Below are 22,708 nucleotides of genomic sequence, written 5' to 3'. Positions count from 1 at the left end.
GCAGGATAAACGTTTTCTCTGCGTCTCATAGAAATTCAGATGACCTGATTCTGCCGAGGAACCATCCAGCCATTTGAAGTCATAAGGAATGTGTCCCTCCTGAGCCGCCGTAGCTTTCAACCAGAGCGGACTGATGCGACTTATAGAGAGGCAGCAGAAGTGGGCCATCAGTGTGTGTGTGTGTGTGTGTGTGTGGACTGCATTTATTGCTGAGGCAGTGTAACAGTGACACAGAAAGAATATGCTACACACATACTATGTATGTGTAAGCAAATAATTTTTTTATAATGTACTATGTATTGCATGCATGCGATACATAGTACATTATAAAAAATGCATTTGCGCACATCTGTTCTGTAAAAGCCAAGTGCACGAGGGAAATAACTACACCCTCAGCCTAATCACTGCTGCAGGAATTAGACCGGCCCCGTAGCTTGTAATCTCGAGGCCTTCTTCCTAATCTGGGACGACAATTTAAAAAACAAATCACGTTTTTTTTTTAGAGCATTTTATTCCAAGTCTCAGTTAAGGCTGATTTAGGAAACACTTTAAGATGATGAGCGTGGTTTCCTTAGCTTCCTTTACTGCAGTTACATCTGGATTTAAAACCAACATCAGCTGCTAGAAGATAAATTCATTTTATCAATATAATATTAATCTGACTACATTTACCTAATTTAGAATGATGTCATTATATATGTGTCATCATATGCTGCTATTACTAACAATAGGTCAAATACATTGGTATAGTGAGAAAGTCGAATTTGATAATTCAGGAATGTTTGATTATATATATATATATATATATATATTTATGAGATATATAATCATATAATCTGACTCTCTAAGGTTTAGGTCGATATTTTTATCTCCACAGGCTGATAAAGTGAGGAGGACTTGGAGCAGATTTGTCCATCTGTTTGCTGCCGTAATAAAGACATCTAAAGCCCAAAACACTAAACAAGACAGCCCATTGCCAGCCAGCCTGTGTGTGTGTGTGTGTGTGTGTGTGTGTGTACATAATGCTACGGGGAATCACTTCTCTCACTCTGCACCAAAGAAGATTATCCCTGCAGATCTGGCACATTCCTCTAACATCCAATCAAAGGGCCTCATCTGTTTTATCATCCAATCAAATCATGACATTGCTGATCCAATCAGAATAAAGCCCTTCTTACTAACTCTCCCTCTAATTCCCACACACACATTTCCCTCAGCCATTAAGAAGCCTACAGCTTTAGCTTAAGAGCAGCAGACTGATGAATTTACAGACACACACTATCAAGAGCAACCTTTAAGAGCGTCCATGTTAAATATGAGAGGTGGAAGAAGTGCTCAGACCCTTTACTTAAGTACAAGTCAAATTACTATGGTCCTAAAATACCCCATAATAAGGGAAAGTCCTGCATTCAAAATATACTATAGTAGAGGGACAGAAGTATAATCAGCTACTTAAAGTAAAAGTACTTTAAGTGCAGGAAGGCACTTTTAACAGTATAATATTATTATAGAATATAATGATATACAGATTTTTATCAATAGCTAATACAAGTAAGAATATGTTGATGTGTTTGTCAATGTGGTGCCAATGTTGTCGTTAAGTATTGGAGTGGGCACGGGACTCCCAATCCTTATTTCCTTTTGTATTTCCATTTATATCATTTGTAATAGATGGTGTGATTACATTCCACCACTGACATCATATACAGGAGTGTGGCGGCAACAATGCAAACTTAAATGAATAGTGGTGGCTTTGATGAACTGAATATATATACCGTCTGAATGAAAGTCAGTATTTGACAACCGTTAAACTGAAAAAAACACACAAATAACCTTTAAAAATTGCAGCTAATTCGACGATAAATTAATTATTTGTTAAATTAATTATAAGCATTCCCTGGTTATCTTTGTCTGATCTGAGGGTAAACTGAACTTGTTTTTTTTAAGATGGTTTAAGCACTTGGCTTTTTTGACATGACCCATTCAACCTCCTGACAAAAAAATGTGCAAATGTGATTCGGTCTTTCTGAGCTTTTACAACCAGAGCTTGGCAACGGCTGATCTCCACCAGCCTGCTGATCTGGGTAACAACAACACAAACAAAAACAAATGTACAGTAGCAGCTAGTCCCATTATCTGCATTGATTAGTGTTAGCGAGCATCAGGCTCATCCGCTAAGCCCCATTACTGCAACTGGATCAGCTCCAAAAGCTCATTACCAAGAGGGCAGCTCGATAACACAACTACAAACCACACACGCTGGACTTCAACGACTTCTGTGAGATAAGAAGAATGCGTTGGGATCAAGCATTATGGTTTGACAGTTACCGTTATAAAAAGCATAATGGACTAGGAGTCGTTGTTTCTCATCACAGAAAGCAGAGGCTAAGAAGTATGTCTAATAACTCTAACTAGAAACATATCATTCGTATATTTGTGATTGATTTTAACAGGAAAAAGCTGTCAGTTTGTGTTTTGTGTAAAATGTGGCAAAATTAAAAGAGCACATACTGTATGCATCACTGCCGAAAACCAAAGGTAGTTTCTCAACAATCAATAAGTGCAATCAACCATGAAGATACACATTCAGAACAGCAAGACCCATCCAAGCATATCCTCACTTTCAAACCAACCCATTTCAAACAGATTTCTTCTTCCCACTGATTACTGTGATATTTGGAGACCGCTTAAAGAACACAGCAAACGTTTCCCAAATATCCTCCAAGGTTGATATTTGGATGGATTTCGTTTTCTCGAGTTGAATACAATCGTGCAACGTTGCTGCAGCCGTCATATATGTTGACTGATTTGAGCAGATAGAAGCAGACACAGAAGCGCCGACTGTCTCACTTACCTCTTATTGGTTGCATAAGAAATTCCATCATCATCATACTTAACAACTTATATTATTAATATTGTCCCCAAACATGTCATTACACAGTGTTGTTGAATCAGTCTTACAGCATGATCACACAGGATTTAAAAACAGCATTAAGTCACATTTAATGTTACATAATGATAAAACAGTCAGGTGTCCAATTAGAGGCTGTTAAAGCTTCATGTATGAAACATGTCACACATCTAGCAGTACTCCCAAACTAAACTTAAAGGTCACCTATCACGCTATTTTTAGGCAATAGCATGAGGTCTCAGATATATAAAAAAATATATAAAAAACATGTCTATGAAGTGTTTTGCTCAAAATATCAAACAGATCACCCATTCTAGCCATGCCTCATATCCCTCTATTTCACTTCCTGTTTCTAAAGTGCTGATTTTATGTATAAAGCTTTAAAAAGACCCGGCAGCTACTGTCTAAACTAAATGCTGCCGTGATGAAACGCCATATCATGGATTATCAAGGATCTGAAACAGTCTGGAGCTCAAAGGCTTTCTCTCTTGCCGGTTATACCACAAGGTGAGTTCCTTTTTACTTCCTGCTTCTTCACACACATGCTCTCCAGCACAGGTTAGCTCTGAGTGTTAGTGATGCTAATGTAAACACCGACCAGATTACGTCCAAAACAGTCGGGCATTGTTTCCGATAGCAACGTTTCTGATTGGGCCGTGGGTGTAAAGCCAGCCCACATTTCCGATATAAAATCCCCACACCGGGGACAGATAGTTATGTATAAAACACATCAAAAGGTGCATTTTGCATCATAGGTCCCCTTTAAATATGGTTTATTCTCATGAGTGAAACCCGTTTCTGATTCGGATGTTCTGCATTTATTTCAATGACTCCTGTGTGAGTGCATACTTGTAAGACTGTCAGCCACTGGAACATATTACACATCACACACACACTTCACAGGGAATCAGTAAATGTCTATTTCATGCCATTTCATACGGTTAGAAAAGGCTTCATGCTTCCGAGGAAAACATGGCCTCAGCACTGCTGCAGATTGGACATCAATGTAGAAGCCTTTCGATGAAAATAAAAGATCATATTAAGACATTTATTACCAAATGTTGCCCTTTTTTAAGGCTAAGGACTTCAGTGCTTTAAGATAGGTTTAAGGATGCACTGGATCTATTCCTAAGGTATCATGTGATTACTTTGCTCCACAGAAGGTGTTTTAAAGTAACATCTTTGTCTTTTCTTTTACACCATTATCACTATTATGTTATTCACCAGTTTTATAGTAGGTTTCATCATTAAATATATATATATATATATTTTAAATGCATCTAGTGCATTTCTTTACAGCAACAATTATTTTACATCACAACCAACCAAATTAACTGATTGTTGTTTAAGTCAGCGTACAGTACTCAGTATATGACTGCAACAAGCTCACCATGTTCAAATCCCAAATCTGCCATTAATCTGTAATTAATGTTGTGTTTCATATACTTTAAGTGTGTTATTCTAATCATGTTTTTACAGTATGAATTCTTACTCTGTAAAGTCTGAGTTTCTTGAAAAGCGCTCTAAATATATTATTTTTATTAGGATACTGGTATAGCTTATCTCAAAAGTAATAGTTTTTTGATACTGCATGCAGCCTCTGTAAGGCTTTGGGATTATACACTAACATACTGCAGCCCAACAGGACACGTCACAGCACAGAGCATTACATCAACACACACACACACACACACACACACACACACACACACTGCGAGGGAGGGGCAAAGAAAAATAGTTAGCATGCAACGACTACCAAAGCAAGCAGAGGACGCGGCCATGCGAGAGGAGAGGAGCAGGCGTCACCTTGGTCAGCAGGTGGGAGGGCTTCCCTGCTATGTTTCTCAGAATCAGAGAGGTTTCCCTGTCCAGATAGGAGTGCTTTAAAGAGAGAGGCAGAGAGAGTCCTGGTGAGTTAGTCTGCTGCGTGATTGGCTGGAGGTGGCAGTTTAGCAGAAAGCTGTGTGGTGAGGAAGCAGAGACCGAAACCTGTGAAATCAAGCTGCACATAGTAAACAAATCACAGACGGGATATACGGTTCCTTCTTCAGCGACACATTCATGGGCGGTTCCAGACTTTCCAGGCCCAACAGGGTTTAATATGAGTATGTATGTCATTTTTATAAAAATAACTAGCAGGCTGTTCAGTAAATAACAGAAAACAAACATCAAAAGAACATGAATGTCTGTTCTTGCACAACATATATAAGTTCTACTTTGAGAACAGATTCCTCCCCCAAAATGTAACACAATCCCAAGGATGTTAAGGACCTCTACCATCTTTACTCTGGACCACACACTACAATGGACCATTTCTGTGAACAATAAAGGTTAAATAATTCAAATAGAAACTTAGATCTAGTACTACTTGAGGTTTTACCGATGCAGAATGAAAGGACAGTGTGTTAACTCCACGCAGCCGGAAGCCAGACAGATTTTTATTTATTTATTTACTGAATTATTGGTTATATAACTTTTATTTTCTGACGATGTGAATTCCACCGGCGTGGGACCGATCTGTGGCTCAGTGGGCTTTATGTAATCCCACACACACGCACACGCCTCAGTGCAGCGACTCACTGCTTCCCTCTGAGGGGGGACTCACTCACTGACTGGGATCAGACAGAGACACACTGGGGCTACTGGTTCACTGGAGGTAAGGAGAGTTAAGGAGAGTCAAGGAGAGTTAAGGAGAGATAAGGAGAGTAAAGGAGAGTCAAGGAGAGTCAAGGAGAGTTAAGGAGAGATAAGGAGAGTAAAGGAGAGTCAAGGAGAGTTAAGGAGAGTTAAGGAGAGTTAAGGAGAGTTAAGGGAGAGTAAAGGAGAGTAAGGGAGATAAGGAGTAAGGAGAGTAAAGAGATAAGGAGAGTAAAGGAGCGATCCGGCCGTTCCGCGTACGGCGCTCACCGGCGCTCCAGCTCGTTCACGGCGCTCCTGGGCGCGTCCCGGCGCGCTCCGGCGCTCCGGCGTTCCGGCGCGTTCCGGGCGCGTCCGGCGCGCTCCGGCGCGTTCCGGCGTCCCGGAGCGCCCGGGCGCGTCCCGGCGCGCTCCGCGCGTTCCGGCGCGTCCCGCGCGCTCCGCGCTCCGGCGCTTCCGGCGCGTCCGGGCGCGTCACGGCCTCGCTCCGTCGCTCCCGGCGCGTTCCGGCGCGTCCGGGCGCTCCGCGCGTTTCGGCGCGCTCCGGCGCTCCGGCGCGTCCCGGCGCGCTCCGCTCGTTTCGGCGCGCTCCGGCTCTCGGCCGCTCCCGGCGCGCTCCGGCGTCCCGGCGCGCTCCGGCGCTCCTCGCGTTCCGGCGCGTCCGGCGCGTCCCGGCGCGTCCCGGCGCGTTCCGGCGCGTCCGGGCGCGTGCCGGCGCGTTCCGCCGCGTCCGGGCGCGTCCCGGCGCGTCCCGGCGCGTTCCGGCGCGTCCCGGCGCGTTCCGGCGCGTCCGGGCGCGTTCTCCGGCGCGTCCCGGCGCGTTCCGGCGCGCTCCGGCGCGGTCCGGGCGCGTCCCGGCGCGTTCGGCGCGTCCCGGCGCGTTCCGGCGCGTCCGGGCGCGTTCTTGCGGCGCGTCCCGGCGCGTTCCGGCGCGCTCCGGCGCGTCCGGGCGCGTCCCGGCGCGTTCCGGCGCGTCCCGGCGCGTTCTTCCGGCGCGTCCCGGCGCGTTCCGGCGCGCTCAGGCGCGTCCCGGCCGTCCCGCGCGTTCCGGCGCGCTCCGGCGCGTCCGGGCGCGTCCCGGCGCGTTCCGGCGCGTCCCGGCGCGTTCTTCCGGCGCGTCCCGGCGCGTCCCGGCGCGTTCCGAGCGCGCTCCGGCGCGCTCCGGCGCGTCCGGGCGCGTCCCGGCGCGTCCCGGCGAGTTACGGACCGTGCCGGCCCGTCCACACGGCGGCGTGCGTTGAAGCTTCCACCGCTTCTGCCCGTTCACTTTGAATGGGGTGACGTCACTTTTAGCCGAACTGCATTGTGGGAAGCGACGTGGAGCGTTGCTGGCTTCAAAAGTTGAGCAATGTTCAACTTTTGACGCCTCGACGGAGGCGTCAGTCAATGAAATCCCGTTTATGCAAATCTGCCAGTATAAGCGCTAGCCAATCAAACGGCGTGTATGCTGGGAGAGACTGCGCAGGTCATTTCCTCATATTCAAAAAAATTTAGGGAAAATTAATTACAGCGGTAGGGAATCACCCGGTGCTGTTTGATCGGTCTCTGTTCACCTACCGGGATACAAACCGGAGGAGCGAGGCATGGAGGGAGGGGGCAGAGACAGTGGGTGGAACTGGTAGGTTTTCGCCTGTTTGGGGATTTTATATCCAGTGTACTTCGTTTTAACATTGCTATTGCTTTGTGTGTCGGGGGCGGGAGATGCATGTGATTGGTTGTTGGTCGCAAAAAATCCCCAAGCTTCAGACACGCCCACCTCCAAGCGTCAACGCACGCCGCTGTGTGGACGGGCCGTAAAGGAGAGGGTGGTCAAGAGTGAGAAATATTTTTCATTTAATGTCAGACAACCTTGGTACAATTCCATTTAGCTTTTCTGATCTGAGTATTATTTTTAAAATATTTTTGTATTGTCGTTTTTCAACTGGAAGACGATACAACTATTTTATTTAATATGATCTAATGTCGTTCCAATGAGAGATAGTGTTGACATCTGATATCAATGATATTAATAGAGATATACATTTTAAATATATTAATACGTTTATGTTCTCATCTATATTAATCTCATGACTGTGTGTGTGTGTGTGTGTGTGTGTGTGTGTGTTTCAATCACTCAAAACCATTTTATAGAAAGCATTAGTTCTCTCTTGATAACCACAGATTAAAAAAAAATATTTAGGACACACACACACACACACACACACACACACACACACACACACACACACACACACACACACACACACACACACACACACACACACACACACACACACACACACACACACACACACACCACACACACACACACACACACACACACACACACACACACACACACACACACACACACACACACACACACACACACACACACACACACACACACAGAGAGTTGTGAGAGACAGGGTTGAATCCCATCAGCGACCTTTGGTCTCTTCGTCTCTCGTCCCTTGGTTTTATGTCGAAAGGCAAATTGTGTAATCGCCCTCCATTGCGGCCCAAAACTCATCGCATCCTGAGACATCACTCGTCTGACAATTTAAACTGTCTCCAAACAGTTCATGCTAGTTCTCGTGTCCTTAAGAGACACAGAGTGAGGCTTCTAACGAGCTGGGCTCATGGGAGCGTCGCTCGGGGCAACACATCCTCTAATCCCCCCATTTATTTAGCTATTCTCCCTCCTCCTCTTCCTCTCTGTTCATCCCTTTAATCTGAGTCACTCTGAGCCTCTCTCCATGTTCATCTCCTTCCCTTGTTCCCTTATCATCCTCGGTGGTTTGCCGAGTCACTCTGAGCCTCTCTCCATGTTCATCTCCTTCCCTTGTTCCCTTATCATCCTCGGTGGTTTGCTGAGTCACTCTGAGCCTCTCTCCATGTTCATCTCCTTCCCTTGTTCCCTTATCATCCTCGGTGGTTTGCTGACTCACTCCGAGCCTCTCTCCATGTTCATCTCCTTCCCTTGTTCCCTTAACATCCTCGGTGGTTTGCTGAGTCACTCTGGCCTCTCACCGGCTCATTGTTCTAATTGTATTCATTCCCTCGCTGTGTGTTAGCGCTGGATGGATGTGGAGCCGTGGCCCCGTTTGCTTCTCTCCGAGCAGGTTTGTGTTTGAGGAACATTAACACCAGCGGGCTGCAGTTGAAATGCCCTCAGCCGCCACTAGGGTCACACAAACACAAACGGATTGAGGTGGAAATGCTCAAGGAAGCCATTTTCAATTCAGAAAAGCCATGTTTCTGTTACGAGCACAATTTGTTGCTTGCACAGTTGCGAATTGTTCACATGTGACTATGCAGGAGATAATGACCAGGCTTATCGTCACAGTGAATTCTAGGACAGACTAATTGAGCACTTTTGATTTTAAGAGGCGCAGAATCGGCCTGAAGCAGCGCATCAGCCAGCAGGAGGAGAACATGCCAACAAACCACTGCTTCAGACAGAACACACTTGCACACCTACAGGATACACAAATCAAGAGGGAGGAGAGGACCTGCTCCTGACCTGTAGCTATGGAAACGGAAACAACATGACTGCTTATCAATAACATGTCTTTACTGTTTTTTAACGCCTAAAAAGACAGTAGGTCTCTTTTGGACATCTTTAGTTGGTCTTAAAGACGCTGAAGGCCATGTGTCAAAACTCATATTCTGAATGAACTGTTTACTTGTTCAGTGAATGCTCCTCAAACCTGAATAACATCAGATTATCACTTAAAGGTGGGGGAGGTGATTCCCTTCAGAAACACTTGTTATATTGCATGGAATGCTCTTAACTTCCCGATAGCAATGAATATCTGAAGTGCTTTGACAATAAATACATTAAAAAACATCATCTGTGGAAGCCGTGGCGCTGTAAAAGCACGACCAATCACCTGAGCCGCCCGGCTAAAGTAACTGGATGGCCTACCTGCCTGTCAGCCTTCCATCGGGGCACAGACTTATCTCGTGCCCTCATTGGTCATGTGCGCGTTCGTGTGTGTTGGAGGAGGTGCTCTGTGAGGAAGTCTGAAGGAAGAGGCAGATTTCTTCCAGTTGTGTATTTTCAAATTCTAGCGCACTCGAGCTGGTTTCTCCATTCTTACCTACCCTACCTTTAACATTAGATTAAGGCCTTATCAGGAATATGCTTTTACTTGACCCCTATCAAATGTGGAATATTGTCACATTGAGAATAATAACGCACTATTAATGTAAACATAGTCTCTGATGTAAATAGAGTGGACAGAATATCTCCTGTCAGTGTACTAAATGTTCATTTGCTCGTTGAAGAAGTGTTTTACTTGACTTCCAACATGGTGCTTATCTTTCATAGAATACAGAAGTGCAAACAATGTGTCCGAAACCAAGATATGAGTCAGCATTTAAACCCCATCTCTTCTTGGAGTTTCTTTGAACGTGTTTTTGGCCAGAAGCTCGACATCAGGTCTGTTGTTAACGGAGATACGTCTCACTTGTGGATCAGCCTACAGAAACACCTCATCACTCCCCCACTCTGTACGTTTGAGCTTCTCTCAGTGGTCGTGCTGTGATGTTACATGTGTGTTGTTCATGCATCTTGATATGTGTCCATGTTGAAGTCACATGTCCAGCTGCTGTGATGCATCTCAGACCTGATCATTAAAGTATTATCGTATCGTATGGTTAATCCGAAACTCATGCTGTGGTCTCTGTACCTCTGTGCTGTGATGCACCTGAGCGGCCCCCTCCCCCGCAGGTAGCACTGAGGGAGGCTGCCCGTCTGCGTCCGAGCACAGCACGCTGTCCAGAGAGTCCATGGAGGAGGCCGAGTTCACCGAGACCCCCGAGGCCGAGGTGACGGAGGAGCGCGACGAGTGGACGATGGAACGCGCCTACAAGAGGAATGCAAAAAGAGGATTAAAAACGGCTGTCAAAAACATAATTATCAGCGCTCTGTTAAGTGCCCCGATAAACATTCCTGTTACATCTACTTATTTATATGAATAGTTACCACCGCAATATACCGTATTTCATTTTGTCTTCATGTACGTTATTTAATTTCATATTCTGTTCTTGTACATATCCCATATTCTATTGACATTGACTTTTTGCACTACTTTTTATTGTGTATTTTATTATATATGTTGCATTGTTGGAGGAGCTCAGGTCAGAAGAATTTCACTTTGTGCATGTGACAATAACACCGTTGAATTGAAAATTGAATTGAAGAACCTGTTGTTTATTTTGTTATTACAACAATTTCACAACAATCTTTACTTCAACCACCTCTCATATTATATCTGAAACATTACACATTATTGTCTCTTCTTTTGACTGTTGAAAAAAGCAATTAAATGAGTTGTATTTTTTACATGAGTTGTATTTTATTCCTAACTTGCAAGAGAGCGTAGGCTACCTCGTGTTCGCTGACGGTGCCGACGGATCCGGCGCGGCGGTGTTGTCGCTGAGAGGATCCGGGTCGCCGCATGGTGGCGGAGGACGTGTAGGAGGAGGCGGAGCTTAGAGAGTGAGAGGAGGTCTGAAGAGCAGCTTCATCCATACTGAGAGACGCCTGAGGAAGAGGAGAGGAGATGAAGGTCGGGTCAGGTCTAAAGTCTTATTTTATCCAAAGGCCCTCTACCTAAATATCTAAATATGTAAGAGGGACATTTTCTGACAAACCTTTACCACACCATGACATGTTTTGTGTGCATCATGTTGTCAATCCTTTCAACACACTTTAAAAAACCTGAAGTGCTTATATACTAATATATGTTATTAATTATTATTGAATGTTGTTAATTATTAGTGTTAGAGTGTTCTTGTATTTTAATGTGTTATTCTATACCTCGGGACTGTGGGAAACAGTATTTCGATCTTACAGTGTGTACAAATATATTTTGAGATTGACAATAAAGTTGATTTGACTGACTTTGATGTCTGTTTTCGAATGCTTTGGATATAAAACAAGAGGCGGGGAAAGTAAAAATGAAAAACAGGACTAATTGCTGTTATTACAAAATAAGCAACAGTGACATTTTTCTTCTCCAAATCAGATGTTTTTGACAGCATGCTGTTTTTAATTCTCTTTTTGCATTATCTATGCTGGAAGTCAGGAATGTTATGGAGTAAAAACCGGTGTTTTGAAACCTAACATTGATCGAAACAGCGATACAAGCAATAGGTGTGATGGACACTTCTGAAGCAATGGAGACGAAGCTCAGACACCTCATTCACACCAACGGTGTTTCGGGGCCGGTTCGGAGCTGGAGCTTGAAAAGCACCGGGTTTTCCTGTTCACACCGCAGCGGAGCCGCCTCTTAGCTCCGGAATCCGGTTAGTTTCAAGCACCAAAAAATTGTCCGGCTAGAGCAAAAGCACCGCATACGTCACGCTTACGTCGAGGCGGGGGCAGGGGCGGGATCAACTCCTGAACAACAACAACAACAAGCCGTCGTTTTATCCAGTTTGTACAAAACGATGGAGAAACGTAACAAGCAGCAGTGGTCCACTGAAGAGACCAGCTACCTACTGGGAATCTGGTCTTCCCAAGAGGTGCAGAGGAAGCTGGAGCACAATCGGCCATTGTTGTTGTTGTCGGTGTGAGGGGTTTCCGCGCGCTTTAGCTTTATGAAGCAGGCACGCAAACGGTTACCTCGTGACACAAACAATGACGCAGCACCAGTCGGACTCTGGGCGGTGTGAAAAGAGCCGGAGCTAAACCGAAGAGCCGGTTCTGAACCTGAAAAGCTCTAGCACGGAGCTTGAACCGGAGTTGCGTTGGTGTGAATGAGGTAAGAGAGACATGGAACTTTGATGGCAAACACTGACGGTTTATTTGGAGCTTCGTCCGGAGAATTCACAAGACATGTTCTGAAGAACTCTACCCCAGAGTGACCCATGTATTTAGCTGGTTCAGAGAGAAGAATGAACATTGTGCATAACAAGATAAACCCACAACACGTCTATCAGCTGACGCCAACAGGCAGGAACACGGAGACACAACACAGAGCCCAGTAGCCAAGGCTACAGGTGCTGAGCTCAGTGAGGTCATTCCAAACTGATAGACTGGGTCAGAGTTATGGGCCTTGGAAAATATGTCCCCAACAATAGGGAGCAACATCTGCACATAAACATATTTAAACCAAACATTTTAAGGAAATGACAGACAATTAGGGACATCCGAGTGAAACTCCCACACACACCTTCTCCAGCTGGGCGGTGATGTCGTCCAGGCTGAAGTTGGAGGCGAGCGCTGGTCTCCCATGATGCCCGGCGGCGGCTCTGATGGTGCCTGCAGGCGACGCTCTGGTGCTGCTGCTGTTGCTGCTCGCCCCGCTGCTGCCCCCCCCACCACTCACACTGTTACTGCTGCTGCCCCCCCCACCACTCACACTGTTACTCTGCTGCTGCCCCCCCCACCACTCACACTGTTACTGCCCCCTGCTGGCTGCTGCCCCCTGCTGCGCCCCGCTGGAGGCTTCTGACGGACCTGGGGAGGAACGAGGATGTGTTGTATTGACTCAGAGAAAACCAGCAGGTAATCAAAACTCAAACAACAGCTCGTAGTCACTCAAAACATATGATATAACCGCCATGGCCCCTGGTAGACCACCGCACAATACAGACTGTGCCATCTTGTGCAATACACCAGGTCAAGAGATGTTGTGATGATTCTCGATGGATATGTGAAGGTGTGTACCTTAGCGGCGGTCAGCCCGAGGCGAGCCATGCCTCCGCTGCTGTTGGGTTTGGTGTTGATGGTGCTGAGTTCCTGTTCGATGGAGCACAGGTCGGCCATGAGAGCGTCCAGGTCCACGTTCTCGCCCTGATTCAACGCCTCTGCAGACACACATCAGCAGCGTGTGAGACACAGGGACTTTCTTTGTTTTTTTATTACTGCCAAATGTGATTCCATATTTTATTCCTATGTAAATACTGCTATATTTTACTATATTTTTTTAAAATATCTTTTAATGTTATTGTAGTTTTCCTAAAATAGTTCTCTGTCTGTGTTTTTTTTATTTACATTTTCTTTTAATGTATGCACCATCTCAATCTTTATTTATTTATATAGCACATTTAAAACAACCTTCAGTTGACCAAAGTGCTGTACAGGCAATAACTACTATATTAAGTAACACAATGGGAGTACAATAATAAAACAATAATTGGAACATATTGTAAAAAAAAAAAGAAAAGTCAAATTCCTCGTACGTGTCAACCTAGCTGGTATAAACCTCTTTCTGATTCGGATTAAAAACTGAGCGGTAGAGGACAGAATAGAAAAAAAAAACACGCCAGTAGGAAAGACGAACGTAATAAATCACAGAAGGAGAAATAAATAGTTGAGAAAAATGGCATAAAAAACTACAAAGTGCTTTAAAAAAAACTCAAATAAACTGCATGTTGCACTTGAGACTGCAGATTTCACAGCAGGGGGTCAAGGGGTCAAAGAGTCGTACCGTTGATGTTGTAGATGGAGAACCTGTAGGAGAAGTTGGCCATGTTGGTCTCCTGTCTGAGGGGGGGCTTTCTGTTGGGGGGGCTCCTCCGGGCGGCCGTCATCCAGACTCTGAATACACACAATATTACACATGTTGTATCCCAATAAACGAAGCGTACAGTATCTCATGTGTTCCATGCAGATGAACCTCTGGACCTCTCTTACTTTGTGTACCTGGGTGAGTTTGTCCAGCTCCCCGAGCCAGGCTCCAAACATCTTGTCCAGGTCCTGGGTCCTCCTTATCGCTGTCCTCCTCTTCATCATCCTCCCTGACCTCCACCTCCTCGTCTGACAGCTGATCCATCTGAGAGAGGAGGAGAAGAGATGAGAAAACAGAAAGAAACAGGACACTAGTGTCTTCTCTGCACTTTCACTTTGATCCTACAGCTCCATCTAGTGGCCAACCTCATATCTGAGTCTCTGACAGCAGAAGGCTCTTGACCTCCATCACCGTGAGAGAAGTGCTCAGATATCTTACTTAAAGAGTCCTTATTATGATTTTTGAAATGCTCCCTTTCCTGTAGTGTGTTACATATGTTTTTGTGCATGTAAATGGTCTGCAAAGGCTCAAAATCCGTAAAATAGTGACATCACTATGTTACACTTCCGCTTCTATTGGCTAGCAGTCCAACACATTGTACGTGATAGTAGGGCTGCTCGATTATGGCAAAAATCATAATCTCGATTATTTGGGTCAATAATTGCGATTATTAAATGCGATTATTCATTGACTTTGAAAACATCCATTTATTGGAGACTTTTTTTCAACAGTATGTTTTTAACAGTTGATTACCCTGAACTTTAAGTATAATAAAAAAAAAAAAAGTAATAAAATAATAATAATATTTTTTTTAAAATTTATAATCGTTTTATTTTGATTACGTTGTTTTCGTAACCGTTGCAAGCCATAATCGTAATCGCGAATTAAAATACGATTAATTGAGCAGCCCTACGTGATAGGCTAAGGGGCGGGATATCTCGAAGCTGTTGACCAATCACAACAGAGCCCGCCAGTTAACCAATCAGAGCAGACTGGGCTCTGGTTTCAGACAGAGGGTGAAAAGAGGTGCTGCAGCACAGGCAGTGGGAGAAAAATAAAGAGCTTTTTGAACACACATTGAATATGACCTGAACATGAGGCTAATATGACCTCTTTGAAGGTCACATCACGCTGACCAGTGACAACACGGACAAACTACACCCCTAAAACACTTCAAAACCACAGGTTTCAGACGCCCACATAAGAAGCCCTCTTTAAGGCTTTCTAAATCTACACATTTGAAAGCTGTAATAAAAATTCAAAGATGACAATAAATGCCCGTTTGTTACAGATCACAGCTGGTTAAAGCTCTTATAAATAAATGGAATGAATGGACAGAATCAGGAAATGACTGCAGGGATTTCACAGAGACAGAAAGCAGCCGTGTTTAGTACACCAGGCACAGATTGAACTGTTATCCTTGAAAAGTCACATGACCTATTAAGGCATGTAACTCTTGTTAATGTTGTTTTGGGACATTGTAAGTACTTGTTAGACACGCTATAGAAGAGACAGGGACAGAAACAAGAGCTGAGCAACAACATGGGGATATTACTCCATCCAGATTATCACATTAACATTTTCTTTATCGCTTACAAAGTGCTTTAAATAGATGAAAACAACAATGACACCCAGTGGAAATACAAGTTAGGATACATTCAGTGAAGCCAAGAATTAGAAACAGATAAAAGACAATAGAGTAGAATTCTTGAAAACTAAATCAGTAATTAAGAAAAGTTCCTTAAGGAATATTTAAAACTAACTAAAATATGTTATAAAATCCATGTTGAGCTGACCTCTTTTACATACATACAACATCAGGGTGTATGCAGGAGTCCTGAAGTCAATGTAAGACCTTTTAAGACCTTCTTTAAGACCCTTTCCACACATTTGAAGACTTCAGCGCCACTTTGAGTTCTAACCGGTTACCTTGGCGACACACTTCAACTCACATTGACTATATACGGTATTGATGGTCCTTCCTCCTTATCTTCCAACCATTTGGACGCAGACTTGCATTTCCCCATTACGATGTTGCTTAGCAACCGGCGTAAACGGAGCTTCGCGCTATCAAGCAGTGAGCGTGCGACGTCCTGTTCAGATGACGTCAAACCCAACGGGATGCCATCAATAAACTCCACAGAATCACACGACACACCTACGCCATGACTACATTCAGGCACACTGTAGAACACAACCTCTTTGGACCATTTATATACTTATTGAAAACAAGCTACAACATTTAATACCTTGGAAAATGCAGTTATACTTTTTAATAGCTTTCATTTTCGCTAAATTGATTTATCAACTTTTAATACTTTTCAAGACCTTTAAGATACTTTTTAGGACCCTGGTCATGAAGTGCATTTATTCCCCCGGGAGGTTCACTTCTGAGACGAGTGGATGTTTTTTCCGACGTCTTTTGTCTGTACTTTGCGTCATTCTGCATATTTCTTACATGCTAGTTTTTGCCCTTCATAAGCAACATGAAGAACACATATATTATTCATCATTGTTTTCCGGTTGCTAATAAATAGATCTCTAGCAATGTGTTAAATTGTCATTACAGTTTAAAAGTGTTTTTTTTAAGTCCATGAAAGTTGTTTTATTTGAAAATGTATTCAACCTGTTTGGAAATGTGTTCAACCTGTTTGTACATGTATTGGACAGAAAGGGATGCAAAATGAATTTCAGGGTAAATTGCCAATAATGTTGTATCGTAAAAATGTTTGCCTTTGTTTTTAGAAATCCTGATGTCAAGCGTCGTCTTGACTTTTGACACGAAGACATTGTTTTGATGCATAGTTTCAAAATAACCATAAACATGATTTATAACAGGAGATTACAAGAAGTGGGACATTCAGGGGGAAGGGTTATGAGAGATCGAGACATAGCGTGTGTGTGTGTGTGTGTGTGTGTCTGTTCCACAGTTTATGTAACTATATTGAGAACAAGTCAACACACATTAAGATTGAGTGGTGCTGTGATTGATGACAGCAAATATGTTTCACACACACACACACACACACACACACACACACACACACACACACACACACACACACACACACACACACACACACACACACACACACACACACACACACACACACACACACACACACACACACACACACACACACACACACACACACACACACACACACCACACACACACACACACACACACACACAACACACACACACAACACACACACACACACACACACACACACACACACACACACACACACACACACACACACACACACACACACACACACACACACACACACACACTGATGAAATATGAAATGTGTTTCTAATGTGTCAAACCAAAAACTTCAGTAATGGATTTATAAACTTGCAAACAATCCACAAGTGGATTTTACGCTGTGAATAAATAATGTTTAGCATGGTTGCTATGATCCAGTAAAAAATGGAAATGAGTTCCCTAGATCTCTCCTCCCACACCTCCTCCCTCCTTTCCTCATCACAACTCAATCCCTCCATTGCTTAACTCAGCCACCTTCCTCCCTCGTGCTCTAGATTTCTCCTCCTCTCCTCTACACTACTTTTCTCCTCACCTCCTCCTCCTCCGCCCTCTCCTTCAGATTATTGCCCCTGGCAGAGCATGCTATTCCTGGGTAACCGTTTTGTCGTCCAGCCCCCCCCACCCCCTCTAGGGAGAGACAGCTCACCACACACACACACACACACACACACACACACACACACACACACACACACACACACACACACACACACACACACACACACACACACACACACACACACACACACACACACACACACACACACACACACACACACACACACACACACCACACACACCCACACACACACACACACCACACACACACACACACACACACACACACACACACACACACACACACACACACGGCGCTACAATTAGATCCCTGTGGTTAGCAAGGTCTGTCATTTAGATCGGAGGATAGGGCGGGTTTGTGAGTGTGTGTGTGTGTGTGTGTGTGTGTGTGTGTGTGTGTGTGTGTGTGTGTGTGTGTGGTTGAGCATTAGAGGAGGAGCGTTGTGAGACCTCTCACAGCTGCACAACAACAGACGCAGGCCAACACATGAAGCGCTTTCCTTCGCGGGCGGAATCTAAAGGAGGAGGACATTCTCCTCACGTTGACTCTCTGAGCTCCACTTCCTGCTCGGACGGAGCTTTATCTGAGAGACAAAAGCTGCAGCCGGAGCAGATCTGCTTCAGAACACATGCATTGAGAAAACTGTCATGAAATGTTGATGGATTTTTATCAAGAATGGTTCACAGTTTCCATGTCTGTATCAACGAGGAAGTTCAGGCTCCAATGAGTAGAGCAGAACTCCTTAGACGCAGATACGAGTGGTTTTACTTCTGGTTGAATTCCCTAAATAAGGTTTTCGGTAAATCAAAAGTCATCTTGTTCTACGACCTTTACATTCTCGTGTTTACTCTCTCAGACTTCCTGAAACCTTCGCCTTGCAGATCCATCTATGTTCCACTGCGAGACCCTCCCAGATGACTGAACTACTCACCCTAGCCCTGAGGGGGAGGCCAGCCACCCTCCGGAGGAAAACACTTATCGCTTGCAGATTTAATGATTTAAAGTATTTAGCAACTGTACTTTTTGTTGCCATGCAACCATGTCGTTTGTTTATAGCTATAACGTTAGCTTTGGACTTTCAGGATAAAGCCGGTGTGCATTTGTGGAGATCACTTTTTAACCAAAACATGCAAGTGTCATGAACTTTTTTGTGGAATAATCTGAAATCCGATGGTCGAGGAAACCATGGCAATGCTGACTTCAATTTGGCTATCTTTGTATTTCAGCTGCGTGTCCAACAGAAGTTGAATGCATCACCAGAAGGAATCTAAAGAAACCTGAACTCTGTGAAACTGTTCTGTGTCAAACATCGCTGAGACAGCATGTCCTAGTGATGGCTATAAGTGCAGAGTGTGTGTGTGTGTGTTGTGTGTGTGTGTGTGTGTGTCCAAAGTAAACAGTAATTACTTTGCTGCTGCATCCACACTCCTCCTGTCTGTCCCCTGAAACCATGCAATCATCCTCCCATCCTTCACTCCTCAGGTTTTCGCTCACTTCATGTCCTTCCCTTCTTCTTCCGTCTTGTCTATTATTGTTTTCTTAGCTCCACTCTTTACTCTCGTACTCACCCTTCTCCCAACGCTCATGTACTTTCATATCTCCTTTCTTTTAATCAGAAGGAAGGCGACAATAAATACAAAATGTACTGCAGATTTTGACTTCTGTAGCAACGAAGGAGAACCAAGTGGAGAGGAAATAAGATGAGAGGAGATGAGGAAACATCAGTTGAGAGGAAAGAGGAGGCAAGATAAGATAAAAGAATACGTGACTAGGACACAGTTGGAGAGTCAAGACGAGATAAGACAAGACAAGGGGACAAAATGGCACTATTGCAAAGGAAAGAAAAGGACAAAGGGTACAAGTGGAGAGGACAGAGGAGACAAGAGAAAGGAGACGTACAAAAAGAATAGAGGAGACAAGAAGAGAGTAGACTTGAGGAGAAAAGTAAAACAGAAAAAAGATATGACACGAGACGAGACAAGGGGAGATAAAGAAAGAGGAGATGAGAGGAGATACGAGAATAAGAGGACACCAAAAAGAGGAGACAAGTGGAGGGGAAAGGAGAGGAAGAATAGACAAAAGGAAAGTAAAGAGGATACAAGTGAAGGGGAAAGGAGAAGAGAATAGACAAAAGAAAGTAAAGAGGATACAAGTGAAGGGGAAAGGAGAAGAAGAATAGACAAAAGGAAAGTAAAGAGGAGACGATTTGAGAGGAAAGGAGAAGAAGAATAGACAGAAAGGAAAGTAAAGAAGGTAACGAGTTGAGAGGAAAGGAGAGGATAAAAATAGACAAAAGGAAAGGTAAGTAAAGAGGAGACTGAGTTGAGAGGAAAGGAGAGGATAAAATAGACAAAAGGAAAGGTAAGTAAAGAGGAGAGACGAGTGTGAGAGGAAGGAGGAGGATAAAATAGACAAAAGGAAAGGTAAGTAAAGAGGAGACGAGTTGAGAGGAAAGGAGAGGATAAAATAGATGAAAAGGAAAGGTAAGTAAAGAGATACAAGTAGAGGAAAGGAGATAGAGAAAAGGAAAATAGAGTTTAGACTAGTTAGTAAGAAGAAAGCTGCAGTGTTTGCCAATCGGTTTCCTCCTCCCTCTGAACTCAGCACTAACAGCTGCTGCCTCAGTGCCTTTGAGCAACACTTCTGAACTGGGCAGCTCCCAGTTTCCCACAGAGCCTCACTGGGCCACAACACAACGACAACAGAGAAGGCTTTAAAGTTCCCTCATTCAATTGTGGCCCGTTCCCACGGCTCTAAAACAGGACATCACACACACACACACACACACACACACACACACACACACACACACACACACACACACACACACACACAACACACACACACACACACACACACACACACACACACACACACACACACACACACACACACACACACACACACACACACACACACACACACACCACACACACACACACACACACACACACCCACACACACACACACCACACACACACACACACACCACACACACACACACACACACCACACACACTTTTTACTTAAGTAGATTAAGTTAAATAATCAGATACTGATTAATTGCTTTTTTTAACTCTTTGTATAAACTTTGTTGTCCATAATCATATTTCCTGATAATGAAGGAAATCCCATGAGAAATTGTATGGAGTAAAAGTTTCATTTCATTTCCTCAGACTTCAAGTTTTAATGTCATCATTAACGCTCAGCTAGATACACACAGTGCCTCTGTTTGTGTGTGTGTTGTTTTGTGTCCTCACCAGGGTACATAATTGGCCAGAAGATTCACACTGTGACATCAATTACAAGAGCGTGTGTGTGTGTGTGTGTGTGTGTGTGTGTGTGTGTGTGTGTGTGTGTGTGTGTGGAGAGAGAGAGAGAGGCCTGAATGGCTGCCAAGTCAGACAGTGATTCTGCAGGAAGCTGTTTTATGCGTGCTGGTCCTCTTTAATACGGGACACATGAATGTTGTTCTCTTTGCTCATGTCCTTCGCTCGTCTGGAAATTAGTTAATGCACCAAACGTGTTAAAGGGGCCATATTCTGCTGATGTTCAGGTGTATATCAGTATGTTGTGTCTCTACTTTAAAGAGTCCTCTCCTGCTGATATTCAGGTGAATATCAGTATGTAGTGTCTCTACTTTAAAGAGTCCTCTCCTGCTGATGTCCAGGTGTATATCAGTATGTAGTGTCTCTACTTTAAAGAGTCCTCTCCTGCTGATGTTCAGGTGTATATCAGTATTTAGTGTCTCTACTTTAAAGAGTCCTCTCCTGCTGATGTCCAGGTGTATATCAGTATGTAGTGTCTCTACTTTAAAGAGTCCTCTCCTGCTGATGTTGAGGTGTATATCAGTATGTAGTGTCTCTCTACTTTAAAGAGTCCTCTCCTGCTGATGTTGAGGTGTATATCAATATGTAGTGTCTCTACTTTAAAGAGTCCTCTCCTGCTGATGTCCAGGTGTATATCAGTATGTAGTGTCTCTACTTTAAAGAGTCCTCTCCTGCTGATGTTCAGGTATATATCAGTATGTAGTGTCTCTCTACTTTAAAGAGTCCTCTCCTGCTGATGTTCAGGTGTACATCAGTATGTAGTGTCTCTACTTTAAAGAGTCCTCTCCTGCTGATGTTCAGGTGTATATCAGTATGTAGTGTCTCTACTTTAAAGAGTCCCTCTCCTGCTGATGTTCAGGTGTATATCAGTATGTAGTGTCTCTACTTTAAAGAGTCCTCTCCTGCTGATGTTCAGGTGTATATCAGGATGTAGTGTCTCTACTTTAAAGAGTCCTCTCCTGCTGATGTTCAGGTGTATATCAGTATGTAGTGTCTCTACTTTAAAGAGTCATCTCCTGCTGATGTTCAGGTGTATATCAGTATGTAGTGTCTCTACTTTAAAGAGTCCTCTCCTGCTGATGTTCAGGTGTATATCAGTATGTAGTGTCTCTACTTTAAAGAGTCCTCTCCTGCTGATGTTTCAGGTGTATATCAGTATGTAGTGTCTCTACTTTAAAGAGTCCTCTCCTGCTGATGTTCAGGTGTATATCAGTATGTAGTGTCTCTACTTTAAAGAGTCCTCTCCTGCTTGATGTTCAGGTGTATATCAGTATGTAGTGACTCTACTTTAAAGAGTCCTCTCCTGCTGATGTTCAGGTGTATATCAGTATGTAGTGTCTCTACTTTAAAGAGTCCTCTCCTGCTGATGTTCAGGTGTATATCAGTATGTAGTGTCTCTACATGTCTCCATGCTTTAATGTTCAAAAAGCTCTTTATTGTTCTCATACTGCCTGTGCTGCAGCACCTCTTGTTCACCCTCTGTCTGAAACCAGAGCCCAGTCTGCTCTGATTGGTTAGCTGGCCGGCTCTGTTGTGATTGGTCAACCGCTCAGAGATGTCCCGCCCCTTAGCCTATCACGTACAATGTGTTGGAACGCTAGCCAATAGAAGAGCAAGTGTTACATAGTGATGTCACAATGTTCTGGAAGTAAACAAAGTGTATGGGAGAGAAACTCCCTCTGGGGGGAA

The 22,708-nt window shown here is 44.1% G+C and overlaps 1 protein-coding gene across 1 annotated transcript in view; it reads right to left on the bottom strand.

The window, feature by feature from the left end:
* Positions 1 to 22,708, bottom strand: part of LOC117466993 (ras-associated and pleckstrin homology domains-containing protein 1-like) — an 80,716-nt gene that overhangs the window by 19,489 nt on the left and 38,519 nt on the right. Inside the window, 9 exon segments of the mRNA XM_071207076.1 lie at positions 10,225 to 10,401; positions 10,926 to 11,081; positions 12,715 to 12,915; positions 12,957 to 13,001; positions 13,212 to 13,351; positions 13,975 to 14,038; positions 14,040 to 14,084; positions 14,190 to 14,246; positions 14,248 to 14,319. Coding sequence (XP_071063177.1) covers positions 10,225 to 10,401; positions 10,926 to 11,081; positions 12,715 to 12,915; positions 12,957 to 13,001; positions 13,212 to 13,351; positions 13,975 to 14,038; positions 14,040 to 14,084; positions 14,190 to 14,246; positions 14,248 to 14,319 — 957 coding nt within the window.

The sequence above is a fragment of the Pseudochaenichthys georgianus genome, chromosome 21 (genome assembly GCF_902827115.2).
Source record: "Pseudochaenichthys georgianus chromosome 21, fPseGeo1.2, whole genome shotgun sequence".
NCBI classification, from domain to species: Eukaryota; Metazoa; Chordata; class Actinopteri; order Perciformes; family Channichthyidae; genus Pseudochaenichthys; species Pseudochaenichthys georgianus.
Note: the sequence above shows the minus strand (reverse complement) of the source record. Positions and strands in the feature narration are given on the sequence as shown.